General features: G+C 34.5%; 1 protein-coding gene across 4 annotated transcripts in view; it reads right to left on the reverse strand.

The window, feature by feature from the left end:
• Positions 1-15,266, reverse strand: part of Znf280d (zinc finger protein 280D) — an 85,211-nt gene that overhangs the window by 59,994 nt on the left and 9,951 nt on the right. For 3 of the 4 annotated variants that reach the window (XM_060384794.1, XM_060384796.1, XM_060384797.1), the window contains exons 2-7: positions 11,587-11,669; positions 10,176-10,218; positions 9,460-9,521; positions 7,847-7,993; positions 4,878-4,943; positions 4,641-4,780 (exon numbers count right to left, since the gene is read on the reverse strand). In XM_060384794.1, coding sequence (XP_060240777.1) covers positions 4,641-4,780; positions 4,878-4,943; positions 7,847-7,993; positions 9,460-9,487 — 381 coding nt within the window. In that variant the 5' untranslated portion in view covers positions 9,488-9,521; positions 10,176-10,218; positions 11,587-11,669. The remainder of the gene's footprint in view (positions 1-4,640; positions 4,781-4,877; positions 4,944-7,846; positions 7,994-9,459; positions 9,522-10,175; positions 10,219-11,586; positions 11,670-15,266) is intronic. The other variant, XM_060384795.1, reaches the window with a different exon arrangement.

A 15,266-nucleotide genomic window follows, 5' to 3' on the forward strand; every position in this document is an offset into this window, starting at 1 on the left:
AGCAAATTCCAAGTCAATTTTTAAAAAAGGATTTATTTATTTATTTTGTGTGGATGTGTGCTCTATCTGCATATGTGCCTGCAGGCCAGAGGAGAGCACCAGATCTCATTATAGATGGTTGTAGCCACCAGGTGATTGCTGGGAATTGAACTCAGGACCTCTGGAAGAGCAGTCAGTGCTCTTCCAGCTGAGCTATCTTTTCAGTCCCCTAAGTAAAAGAAATGCAAACTTATTTTGTATCTGTAAGACCAATATATATGCTTAGTAGTTCTAAAACTGTGGTACTATCATCAAAGAATAATGGAGCTCAATAAAAAACTACACAAATAAAAACATAATGGCATGAATGTAAATCCTACTCCCAAGTATCACTGCTGAGGGTGAATTATTTTACATAAAATTAATTTTCAAACCATCTGTTTTAGAGAACTTTATAACTATGTAGTCAAAACTATGTGGACTCTCTACTTTTTTTAATTGTCCCACAGAAACCTATGCTAAGCTAAGGAATGCAAATATCTTAAGGCTAAAACCAAAGCACTTGGTATATAAGGTGAAGTAACAGTGCCAATCAGACAGGGGTTAGAATAGAAGCTGTTAATAAAATATCTCAGCCAATGGGCCTGCTCCAGGAGACCTGGACCTCAAAGGAATTTTTTGCTAAGCTAACAAGAAGATCTCAAGAGCATGGTAAAAAGTATGAGATGGACTATAATGGGATCAAGAATAGAGCAATGTAAGTTTCTATGTAACTGTGTGCATATTTAGTATAATTATGAAATAGTCCACACAATTGGAGATATAGGCTTTAACAGTAAAGAACAATAGTATATAATAAGTATACTAATGTATATGCGCACATACACACACAAATAAAATCCAGTATTACTTATAAGAAACAACCGCTGTGCAAAGTAAGCTCTGAGTAATTTTTGGACCTTCCATCTGTTAAAATTCATAATCCATGGGTTTTTTAGTTAAGGAAAAAAAAAAATCAAAACAATCCCCACCCCACCAAAAAAAAAAAAAAAAAAAAAAAAAGCCAGGCACAGTGGTGTACACCTGTGATCTCAGCACTCAGGAGGGAAAAACAAGACGATATGGAATTCAAAGCCCTCCTTGGCTACATAGCAAACTCAAGGTCTGCCTGGGCAACCCTGTCTCAAAAAGGAGCTATTTTTAAACACATGTATGTATACATGTATATATATACACACAGATTCAGAAACAAAATGTTAATGACAAATGCCTGATCTACTCCTTTTTCTCAATTTACTGTACAGAAAGATACAAATAAAAATATTTAACAAATAAACTGGCATAGTTTAAAAATGATACCGACTAGAAGATAATTTACTCACACTCATTAACTGCCAGTCATGAAGAACGAAAAAGTGTATCCTCAAAACTATTAAGAAGTTAAGAATAACTGTAAAGCGCAACCACAAAAAAGATCTAAGAACATCAGTAGAAAAATGCTCAAATTCTAATGATGAATCTAAAGTTTGGTTAACATAAATTACTAGTTATAACACGTAGGATGTTAACATGAGAAAAGCTAGATGAGAAAAATATGGGAATGCTCTACTATCTTTTCTATTACTACTAATATTAGTTTTAATAAAGTTAAAAGAAAGGTAATATTCACTACTGGTGATATTTTGGTATGACTTTGCATCAAGTCTCTAAAAGGTCCTTTATTCTACTTTCAAGAATTTATGGTAAAGAAAGCTTAATGGAGAATTATTTATTACACCCAAGAGTTAAAACCTTTATTCTCAACAATGGAGAGAGAGTTAAACACACAGCATCATATAACCATTACTATCAAGTTTTAGAAAGGTAGGACATGTTCCTCATAGAGTGTGTAGTGAAAAAGTAGAAGTGCTGACTCGTAAGCCTTATGGTATGTACACGAACTTCATCAATGAACTCTCTGTGCTAACCTCCCCTAAAAAATGTTCTTCATACAAATGTTCTGTGCTAATAAATTAAAGTATAACCTAAGAATTTCATTTTGTTACTAACTAATCTGACATTGGATTGTTATAAATTCATAGGAATACCTAGAATTTGAGACAGACATGGGCATCTGAACCTTAAAATGTAGTGAAAAGAAAAAAAATCAATAATTCCATGACCTAACAGTAACCAATAATAACCTTCATTGACGTAAACACTTTCTCCAAATGATTTGTATTTTAAAATATTCACTTGCACTGTCAAAGAAACAAAACTGTAAGAAAATTAAAATAAAGTTAATTTTGTTAAACACATCCCCCAAAAGCAACTTATTAAGTATCCATACAAACAAAGCAACCCAGTAGTCAACAAATAACCAGCTAAAAAAGAATTTTCAAATAAAGATGACTTTGGACAAGTCACCTCTGCGCATTAAGTCATTCAACTTTCAAGGTCATCTTTATAATGGAGGTCATCCTAAATCCATTATAGTATCTTTATTATTGCATTTAACAAACAGTTTTTAGGTAGTTCATTATTTAGATATTCTGAACTTTTATAAGTCATTAAAATTCTCTATTTGAAAATTCTTGCTCAGTGAATGTATATCAATTAGTTGTTACAGTGGTATTAATAAAGACCTAATATTCTATCCCATTCTATAGATTGGTAGTAAGCTAGGGTTAGGTGTGGTTGAGGAAGATTCACAACAGAGCATTATTTGTTACTAATGGTGTTGAAACCATAATCCAGGTTTAAATATTAACATAAAATTCATGCTCATTAACTATACATGTTGTTGTTGGTTTTGGTTTTCCTGAGACAGGGTTTCTCTATGTAGCCTTGGCTGTCCTGGACTTGCTTTGTAGAGCAGGCTGGCCTCGAACTCAGAGACACCTACCTCTGCCTCCCTGAGTGTTGAGATTACAGGCATGCACCACCACGCCTGGCTTGATAGCTCAAATTTTATCATTGGTAAGAAAGAACACTACTATCAGCTGTTTTCCATAAAGTGATGGAGTGACAGATATGCTTTGTACAATTTTGTACCAAACTTGAGGATTGAATAACTGCATTCTAAAGGGAATTCCATGATACCATCTTCTGATATTCATAACCTGTATGGTTCCTTTCCTTTTAATGAGGCTATGACAGCTGACTTGATTCTTAGCAACATAATATGGTAAAGATGGCAAGGTATATAACATCATTTTATGAACATTATTGTTTCTTAAGACTAAGAAAATCAACTCCAATTAAAGGTGGCACACACACCTTTAATTCTAGCACTTGGGAGGCAAAGGCAGGCAGATCTCTGTGTGTTCAAGGCTAGCCTGATATACAAACCGAGACCACACAGAGAAACCCTGTCTCCAAAACCAAAACCAACCAAACAAAAAAGAACCTCTCCATTAGCCAGGCACAGTGGAGCACACCTTTAATCCCAGCACTTGCGAGGCAGAGGCAGACGGATCTGAGTTCACGGCCAGCCTGGCTACAGAGCAAGCTCCAGGACAGCCAGAGCTACCCAGAGAAACTCTGTCTTGACAAGGAACCAAAAACCAAAAACCAAACCTTCTCACTTTCAGGAAGCAAGCAGGCCTTTTTGGAAGACCCACCTGGCAAGGAATGAGCCAAAGGCCAAAAGGACACTGAGCCCGAGCCTCAGTCTGACCCCTCAGGGAACTAAATGCTACCTACACCCATCTGGACTTGGAAGATACTTCCCCAGTAGTGCATTAGATGAGGCTGCTTTGAGGACCACATCTTGAATGGTAGCCCTAGTAGACCCTAAAGCAGAGGATCCAGTTAAGCTATGATCTGCTTCCGATTAACAGAAACTGTAAAACTTTAGGATACTTTATGTTGTTTAAAGTCACATAACAGCAGTAACGATAAAAAGAAATAATATACTACAGATTGTCAGCCATTACTTCAAGCATAAGTAAGCGTTCAATTAAAATGCAGCAGGTATTTCAGTTTGGTATCATGCTAATAATGCTTTTCCCAAAGACAATCATCAATATATTTCAGACACAAAAGTGCTTTATGTACACTACCTATTCACCACATAGAACATTTAAAAAGGCACATATTCAAGGGTATGATTAACAAAATAACATTAATGGAAGTTTATGTTTAATTCATTGCAAAATGCCACTGAGGAGCATTTCATTGGGAGTGCATCATGAATGGTTAACCTGAAGATAGTTGAATAAAGATTTATTCAACTATAAAATGCCTGCATCCTAAGTATATTTAAGAATTAACTGAGTTTATGTATAGCGCTTAGCACAAATATTTATGCCTATTACCATTATCTATTACTTTTTATTAAGGATTTTTAACTAAAGTATGAAGGTACAGTTCTCAGAATAAAACACTATCAAGGCTTCTCAATACATTCCAAACTAAAAATACCTGGCCTAGTTTGCCATCATGTGATATTTATTATAGTCTTTTTATTCATGTTTTGGCAGTCTTAGTTTTCAAACCTATATCTACTCAGTTTAGGCAAATTCCCCAAATTACTAAAGGGTGGGGTACTAATTAATCTGTCATAAAGATGGTCACCATTTTCTGACACCCATATGCTAACTACTTGTCAATAATCTTGAATTTTAATTAGGTATTCTTGATGTTCCCTGAGCTGACTATGTAGTTCTGCAAACACTTACTTGTTTCGAAAATGGCTGAACAATAACAGAGCTATCTGAAGATCTAGATTCAGGATGAAAATTTACTGGCAAGGCAGCTGCAGAATTTGATGTTGAATTCAGGTAGCGCTGGCTTGTAGGCTTGAATGAAGTACTAAAACCTGTATTTTAAAATTACACAACACATTAAATGCATTTCTATATAATCAACTTTTTCAAAATATTGTAGTTTACAATTAAAGTAATATAGTAATGTACCTCGATTAAGTACACCATTCCTTATTCCTCGTGAATGAGTGCTGGAGTTAACTCTGTTCAAAATAGCTAAAACAAAGCAAAACAAAACAAAAAAACCATAAATACTTTAAATTTGTATGAATGAAAAATATACTGATATTAAAAATTGTGAACTGAAAATTAATGTTATCATTAATTTGAAAATAGTTTATCAGCATTAACTGTTTTATAGAATAAGCACAATCTTTCTCATTGTAACTAAATGTCCAAAAGCCAAAAGTATACTGATAAGCCCAAATGGATACAAGCAAAATATCTGGAGACACAAAGATATTTTTGTCCCCATAAAATCTTCCAAAAACATATTTAAATATGGTTGCATGGAGTTTAAGTCCATACCTTCCTTGGCATGGCGACAGAACTGTATATATATTTCGGTTTCTGTAACTTAAAATTAAATCCTGACCCAGCATCCATATTCTATTCATAGTTCTAAAAGCCCAAAAGTTGTGTAAAGGAGAATCTCCATGGACTAGTCTTCATTACCTTTGTTGCAAAAGGGAAACTACTAAAAGTTATAGACTAAATTGAAATCTAAAGCTCACCTAACTATCTTATACATTAAGAGGATTCAGATCTATCATATCAGATGTCAAGACTGGTATGACTTTGAGGGATTGGTCTGAAATTCTTATTCTATACAAATTTGTAAAGTTGTTAACGTCTAGCTTACTTAGTAATCAAACTAAAATTTGAAAGAATGAAGATTTGCTTAAATTTATTTGTTGGGAAAAAGTTAAAACATGCACTAAAATTTGTATACAAAAAATATTTTTTCTTCATAGTGGAAAAGAACTAGACCCCATTAAATAATTGCATAAAGGTATACAACAGTTATTTTTCAGAGCCAGAGAGATGTCTTAGTAGTTAAAAGCAGTTGGTGTCCTTGCAGAGGATACAGTTCAATTCCTAGGACCCACAGAGTGTCTCACAACCACCTTTAATGTCAGTTTGAGGAGATACAATATCCTCTTCTGGCCTCCATGGGCTTCAGGCATTCGCTGGAAGGATACACACACACACACACACACACACACACACACACACACACACACACACGCAGCCAAATACACATACACCTAAATTGAAACTAAATAAATCTTTTTAAAATAGTTAACATTTTTCAGTAATGTTAATGAGTGCTTATAAATCAAGTACATTGGCTTTTTTGGGGTTTTTTTGTTTTTTTTAGAAAAAGCAATTCAAACAACTTGACATTATTTTCACTCAAAATAATAATAATAATAATAATAATAATAATAATAATAATAATAATTGGAGTTAGAGGCCAGCCTGGTGTACAATGTGAGTCCAGAGTCCAGGACAGCCAAGGCTACAGAGAAACCCTGTCTCAACCCCCCCAAAAATTAATATTCAAGCTATTAAATAACTATTGCTATACTATTTTAGTGGTTGTGATCTATAAAAAACATTAATTCATATATCATATGTTGAAATGTCTCCTTATGGCCTCCACATAAAACAGTAACACAATTATTTCAATTCTTCACTTTCACAATTCAGGAAAAAAAACTGGGTTCAATCTCTTATGAAATTATTTTAAAACTAACATACAGTGTTAAGTTGAGTACAGTTAACAGACATCCACTAATCACTATAACTTCAACCTGGATCTTGTCCTGTTTTCATAGGAAATTTTGAATAATAATTTTACAATAATAGTAACATTCAAGTGCAAGATAATCAATACATAGAAAACAGTAAGTAAGAAAACAGACCATTCTGGTATTACCAATATGCACACTATCATACTAAACTCATTTTACAATGCAAATAGAATTCCACTTAACATTCCCTGGAAAATTACCGATCTACTACAGGAAATGATGCTGACATTTCACTTATTTAAATTATTCTTTCTATAATAAAACTGTATACAAGTGCCATTCCAATTCGACAGGCAAGAAAAGCAAGAAGGCTTTCCGAAAAGTTCATACTACTCTTCCACAGTTAACTAAGGTAAACAAATACTAATATGGTAGACACATTAACATTCTCTGGTAAATTCTTCTGGCTTAAAAGAAACATGCAATTAAAATGAGAAAGCATCTTTTTGTCATTGAAATTTCAACACTTTGTATATTTTTTCCCACTGAGAACTGGTCTCACCATACAGCCCAGTGGGGCTGGGATTCCCAGAGATCCAACTGCCTCTGCCTCCACCTCCCCAGTGTCTCCTTAGCACTTATCGTACATAACATTATGTGCTACTGTATCTGGCTCCATCTTAGACATTTTTGAGTAGACAGCTTAACATTTATCAGTTTTCTTACCTTAACACTGTGACAATGTGAAGTTGAAGCACTCCAACTGAAAGCTAATAACCCAAAGTCTATTGTACTAAAAAGCCTGCAATGTGAGCGTGCTGTGACAGTGAAAATACAATGGCTGGAGGAAAAAACCCTCTGGATAACGAAATGGAAGGAGCTGCTGAAAGATAGTTGTGGTCAGAAGGTATAACCTACTATCATACTCTCTATGCATTTGTAGCCCTGTGTCGGTAACACTACAATTGGAGCCTGGATATGATATTTTCATCTGAGACTAACATAAATTTTTTAGTATATGTCAGTTTTGAAAATTAAGCATTCTAAATTTTTTCTTTAAGCTATTCTAGGTTTAAGAGAGAAAAAAGAAAAAGAATCAATCAGATAACCCAGTTTTTCAGCACCACTACAATTATAATTCCTACTCTCAGAAGACCTCCAATGCCACCAGCAAATTATGTGCATTTCTCTTATGGCTCTGCTGGTATCTGGTTTCTACCCCTTCTCAAAGCTCCAATCAGAGTCAACCCTGACTCTCCAGTCAGTATCGCATTCCTAACTTCTTATCGTGGAATAAGAACATTTTCACAACAACTAAAAATTAACCTTATCAAACTGCCATCATTGAAAGTAAACACTTACTTGAAATAACTGGCTTTGAACTTGCTATCTCTGCAACAAAGATGGGCTCATCATCATCATCTTCTTCAACTTCTTTTACTTTCTTCTGCCATGGTTCTAGCTCTTCTTCTTCACATTCCATAAAGAGTTCTGCCATTTTTAAATTATCTAATTGAAAAAAAAAGCAACTTCTTTTAATTAAAATATTTGCTACATGTAGCATATAAAGAATCTTCTTTAATAATCCTAGTAACAATTTCTAAATTGGTGTTTGTGATGAGTACATGATAGCAACAATAAGAAACCGAGATCTTACTCTCTAAGCTATAAACTAGTAGACTTCAGACACAATGGTTATTTACAGCAGATAAAAAAAATCCAGGAAATCCACAAAATGAGCTTCAGTCACACGTTTAGAATAATTATCTCTGCAAAGAGGATTATATCCATTGTCATAAAAGGGGGTCAAGGGGCTAAGAATAAAGACCAATGGATGGAAAACAAATTACTTTTTAAAGAAAGCTAAAACACCAACCTTTAACTGTTAGTTAAGTTGATGATGCAACACTATATACACATACATACACACAAAGAAAACTTCATGAAAGTTTGGCAAGGCCAATTAAAGCCTTTTCAGACTGTCTGAATCTTTAAATTAATTATATCGCATATATTGGTCCAAGCTGTAATGGAGAAAGAGAAAATGCAAGAACCGAGGGAGGAGAGATGGGGAAGGAAAACAGTGTTAAGAGTCTCAGCTTAAATAACAGCCATTGTCATGTGCATCAGGGGACCTTGTCCAGACATGAAGATAGTGAGGCCACAAAAGAATCTGAGGTTCTAGGTTTTTATTATTATTTATTATCATTTATTATAGTATATATTATATTTATTATTATAATATATAATATACAAATATTATATTATTTATTATATTATATAATATAATAAATATATTAATTATCATTTTTATTATTTCTAAGTATTATTTTCTATTATACCAAAGAGTGTCATTTCTACTTTTGACTCAAAATAGGACAATATTCTACCATGTTCTTAACCTCTGAGCCATCTCTCCAGACATCTCCCATGTTCTTAATAATATGGCCATAATCAGTCACAATTTAAATGGCCATTTATAAGAGGCCCGGAGCTTTTGTCTCACCACCCATAGAAGACATTAAGCCTAGCACTACTTTGGTCCTGACTTTCTAGCTTCAAGAATTGTACAAAAATAAGTTCCTACCAAATTAAGCCACCTAGTCTGTGACATTTCTTATGACAATCCTAGTAAAGTAATATAGTACACAGCACACACTCACACACACACACACCCACACACCCACAATAAGGCTCTGCCACTGTTAATGTATGAATGATTGTTTTAAAAAGCTATAATTCTTTTGTAATTTTTTAAATAAATGCTTGTACAAATATAGAAATATATGATAATGCATGCCAAACCGATGTAACAGTAACAGTAGCTATTTCTGTTAAAAAGAGATAAATACTTCATTTTTCATTTGTTACTTCAGTAGTTCCAAGGTTTTAAGATGTTCCCCACCTCTCCTCCTTTATCAAAGGGTACAATTATATACCAGCTGCAAATGAGCTGGTACTGAAGCAATGCTTACCTTTTGGTTGAAAGGAACTGTCACCCATCAAGTTGCAGATCTGACTTTCTACAAATTGTCACCTAAGTATTGACATATGACATCAGTCAATTTTATGAGTCATTTTAATTGCAAACATTGATATAAAACTTAGAATTAAGAAATTCTTGATGGGGCTGGAGAAATGGCTCTGCAATTAAGAGCACTGGCCGGTCTTCAAAAGGTCCTAGGTTCAATTCCCAGCATCCACATGGCAGCTCACAACTGTTTCTAATCTGACACCTTCATACAGATATACATGCAATACACATCAAATAAAAATAAACAAATTTAAAAAAATAAAAATAAACAAATTTTAAAAAAGTTTAAAAAAAGAAAATTTTTGATGGAGTAATCAGGAAGATAACACAATGGGTAAGATTTGTTGAGCAAACAAGAAGACTGAATCCCCAACACCTCAAGAAGCCAGGCTTGGAAGTAAGTACCTGTATGTCAGTGCTGGGGACAAAGACAATATATCCCACTAGCTTGCTAGCCAGGCACTCTTAGCCAAAACAGCTTCAGGCTCAGTGAGACACAATGTTATGAAGGATATAAAGCAGAGTAACAGAACAGGAAGCCCAGTGTCTTTCTCTGACCTCTGCCCAGACACACAGATGCATGTACCTGCACTCACACACCAAAACAATCACATAAAAGAAGAAATTATTGGATCAAATTTAAATACTTAAACTTACCATGTGACACAAAAAGCAGCAAGATGTATCTCAGTTGGCCTTGCTGGAAAATAAAGATATCGACCATTAGGGCAGATTCCATTAATGTATGTACATTCAATTTATCCTTTTATAAAAAAATCTGTTTAAGTTGGATATGTTATACATTTAATTTATTTAAAATAATTTCTGAATAATTCCAAATTTCATAAATAAAATAGTGATTATATCAATTACTTAGTATTTCAATAAATATAATTAGTAAATTTAAAAAAATAATTATTTGTGACAAGAATGTGAAACATATCTGTAATCCAGGTACTTGGGAGCCTGAGGCAAGAGAATCACAGGTTTGATACCTAGACTACACAGTAAGAGACTGTCTCAAATAAACACACACACATACAACAAATATATATATAAACACATTATACATACATATGTTGTCTGTTAACATATTTTAAATTCATACACATTTTAAATATGTATATATGATATATGTTTGTTGTGAGTTTATATATAAATAGCAGCCTTTCATAAAAAGAAATAATTTCCCCATAATGCACTGTTTTAGTAATATCTCTTCCCAAATGCTAAATGTTACAATCTGTCACACTCAAAAATATAATTATTTCTGTAGTAAGACACAATTTTAAATGTATTTTAGCTTATTATTTTTCTGATTTTATCAACTAACTAAAAAGAAAGCTTAATTAATCAGACTAATTCATTCAAAATATAGACATTCCTGGTCAGCTAAGTGGAAGGTAACATGTTCAGTTTTAGGTGAAAATAAAGGTGCGTAAGAACTTTACAAATAACCACACTTATAACTCATTGATCTTCAAGAAAAAAGTTAAAATACACATTACCAAAAATTCATAATTGGCCAGGCATGATGGCACATGCTTATAATCCTAGCATTTAGGAGGCTGAGGCAAAAAGAAAATCAAATTCAAGGACACCCTGATTACAGAGTAAATTCCAACTAGCTTGGACTTCAAACATTTCAAGATCTGTTTGTTTCATAAAACCAAAGCCAAACAAACAATTGAATGGTTATTTAACTTCTTTAACTCAATTTATTTATTGGTTCTTAAAAACAAGATTTGTCTTTCTGTCCTGGAACTAGTCCTATAGATCAGGCTTCAAACTCACAGAGACCCATCTACCTGTACCTAAGTGCCGGAATTAAAGGTGTGCACCACCACCCTAGCTCTGACTCAATTATTTAAATAGATACAGTTTGCCCCTAATTTCCAGTGTAATTCTCATGATAATTCTTATTTAACATAAGAACCTACCAGTACCAATTTTATGAATCACAATTATACTATTAAACTCAAATGCTTCTGTTAAGTGATCACATGAATTCTGTGAAAAATGCTTCACAATTTTCCTGTTAATATATTTCAACAAATAACTAAATCACCTGGAAGGGAAACACACTATCCAGCAAAGGCGTCAGCTTGGATTTCACAGCTCCAAAAGTTATCTTGGCTCTTCAAGCTGCTTCTAAAATAGCCAAAAAGAGAGAACTCTACTTTAGCTGCGGTCAGGCACAGATTTTATGCTCATGTTGATTACAGTGTTTCCATTAGAATAATGAATTCCAAGTAACTGACTTAGTGAAGCTCCTTCAGTGGCCATCAAGGTGGACAATGGCTTGGTGCATAAAGGGGCTTGGAGCAAGCCTGAAGACTTGAACTTGATCCCCGGAACCCACATGACCAAAGAAAAGTTGTCTTTCTCTCCACATGTGGGCACAGCCAGACACATACACATGCACACAGAACAGAGAAAATAAATAAAATCTAAAAAAAGTTAAGACTTCAAAATACAATCTAACCTTTTGTGGATTAAAACAATTATTTTATTTTATTAAATGTTTTAGCTTTTATGTAAATAAGATTATAAACTATACCTTGAAAGGCTTTTTTGGTTAAAAAAAAAATCAATGGAAAATGTGAATACATGTAATCACTTATTAATGTTTGGCACTTTATAAAATTCTGGCCTGGAGAGATAGGTTAGGTGTAGAATGCTGGCCTACTATGCAGGAGGACCTGGATTCAATCTCAAATAATGAAAGAAAAAATTTGAGTTATAAAAATTTTCTTTATTGCAGATGAGAGTGAAGCTTCAGGATAGAATGCACACTTAGCATATTCAAGATCTTGTGTTTGATCTATACCCTTCTTTCCTTTCAGCTTTTAACAGTAAGATAAACTTTGAAGTCAGTACACATCAATATAGTTTTAGACTACCAAGATACCTCAGTGAGTACAGTACTTGCTATGTAATCCTGGCAACCTGAGTTAAAACCTAGAACTCGAGGTAGAGAAAATTGACTCTACAAAGTTGTCCTCTGATCCCTACACGCATGTACATATCATACACACAAATACACTAATAACAAATAAAATAAAAATATCACAGTTTTAATTTTTTAAGTAAACCAAAACCACCAAACGTCATTTTTAAAAAAATTATATATCTGGGGGGTTTTAGCAGTGACAAGCAAACAGAAGAGAGGAGACGTTGGGACTGTCATGACAGAATACACATATATTACAATTATGTACTGTAACAATAGTTGAGAATGACAGCAACTGTTACTGACTTGTATACTTCTTGGGTAAGCTTTTCAATCACTATTTAGAATGTTCTACGTATTATTTTTTAAAAGCTTGCTATGAATGAAACACATCCCATGTTATGTGCCAGAAGCCATATATACATCTTGTGTTGACCACATCTCTTGACTGCATGGATGACTGATCTGTGATAAAACAGCCTAGACAAAAAAAACTTCTCAGAATGACCCCCCCGTCACTGTATTTTGGATTTTATTATGAGAAAGGAGGGGGTAACTTGTCTTTGTAGCTTAAGTGTAATTGAGACAATTATAAATTAAGTATGGTAGAACACACCTATAATCCCATTATTTGGAAGGCTGAGGCACAGAGATTTCAAGCTCAACGCCCAAGCCTGAGCTACAGAAGGCCCTGTCTCAAAAACAAACCATCATCTTTGAGTTAACTATACAATTTAATTCTTAATGTCAAGTTTCAATACAACTACTTCCATTCGTTACATTTTACTATAATTTAGTCATAACATAATTATAATTATTATACAATTAAAGTTGCCCTAATTAAAACATTATTTCATCTAATGTTCAAACAATACCATTGTGAAAGATCAGTTATGGAGGCAGCTAAGCACCTTCTCTAAAGACAACTAAATGATGGGGCAAAAAGTCAGGGTTGGGGAGATTGCTCAGTGGTAAGGTGACTGTCTTGCAGTCAGGTGGACCTGATTTCCGATACCCAGAGTCTATACCAGTAAATCTTGAGTAAGCTGATGGAGTACTTGACAAGCCTATTCAGTGAGCTCTTGGTTTGGTTGGGAGACCCTACAGCAGAAAATAAGGTGGATGAGCAATCTAGAAGATTTCCAACAGCAAGCTCAGGCCTACACACAATTCTGAGTACACATAGACCCTTACACGTACATACACAAAAAAAATAAAAAGAAATAAACAAAATCTAAGCATACTCGTTTCAAAAGCCAGCGCTATTTCAATATTCAACAGGAATAAAAGACCAAAATTACTGAGAGGCAGATTTCATTCCAATATAACAGTTAAGAGGTTTAAAAAAAAAATGAATTCTAGAGAACATGTATCACCAAATGAAATAAAAATGGAAAATTTCAACCATTATGCATTATGGAATTGAAATTCTCACTTTCAACATCCACCCATGGACCATGCCAATCTTAACCTAGTTCAGGAATATAAATACCTGCCTAAACTGACAGATTTGTAGCTTTCATTTGTTCACTTGTTTAAATGCCATACTTAGTTAAGCATACTGGTTATCAAGCTAAGACATTAAAAAAAATTTTTTTCAAGAAGCTTCTAAGTACAACATAACAAATTAAGAAGTCCAACACTATACCCAAGTCTATTCAAAATAAGTAAATTCCTGGTGGGGAAGAAAGAGGAACAATTCATAATCTTAAATAAGCAACAAGTTTTAGCAAAGCTGAATGATGGTTTGAATTAGAACTCCCAAAGATACAGAGGCAAATGAGAAGATTCCTCAATAGGGCATGTGGCTAGGGTTAATGCTTTATTAAACACTGTTCAGAATGTTAGCATCCTGGGTCTTGTTGTAAGTACCACTTGGGGGTTGGGGATAGGGTGATGAGTAAAATGGTTAGCTGTTAAGCCCTCAGAATGTCAGCCATAAGACCCTTCATTTCTCTATTGCCATCCAAGCAGCCTCCTTTTTTTGCTAACTGCTAAGACTGTTGTGAAAGCTGAACTTTTATGAACCTGAATTACTCTAAAGAAGGTATGGGGGGGAGCTGAAAGGACAGGAGGGAGGGGAAGTGCAGTCAGGATTTAAACAAACAAACAAACAACAACAACAACAAAACTACTGTAGCAGCAATAACCATGGTGTCAAAGCTGCTGCCGCCACACCAGCTACATATCATGACTTGCTCCAGTCATGACCATGCCAGGTAACCTGCACTCGATTTAAAACTTTCCCTGCAGAAAAGGGAAACCTCAGTGGGCGTGGTGGTGCATACCTTTAATCCCAGCACTCAGGAGGCAAGAACAGGCAGATCTCTGTTAGTTTTGAGGCCAGCCTGGTCAACAAAGTGAGTTCAGGACAGCCAGGGCTCAGTTACACAGAGAAACCCTGTCTCAAAAAACAAGCCAGCAAACAAACAAGAAAAAACTTGCTGAGCTTTAGGAGACCTTACACAGTATGCAGTCACGCCAACTTGGGATGGGAAATGTACCACCCTGTGATTCAATAGAAAGGCTATCACTGGTGCAACATGAGGCTGGAGGCTGGTGAAAAAGGCTTCTATGCACACACAAGACTGTATTTGGTAAAGTTACAATCTGTGCTCAAGCACGCTATGACCTTTTTGTAACTGTATAGGCAGGATATGCCTTAGCTTGACATTGCTGGTCTGGGAGATGTCTTCTATGCACTTTGCCTACCCTACTCCAGCCTTGTAACATTAGCCCCAATGACATTTTAAAGAAAATAATCTACTTTATAAAGAGTAAATCAGTCTGAAGTG

This window comes from Meriones unguiculatus, chromosome 6 (genome assembly GCF_030254825.1).
Source record: "Meriones unguiculatus strain TT.TT164.6M chromosome 6, Bangor_MerUng_6.1, whole genome shotgun sequence".
NCBI classification, from domain to species: domain Eukaryota; kingdom Metazoa; phylum Chordata; class Mammalia; order Rodentia; family Muridae; genus Meriones; species Meriones unguiculatus.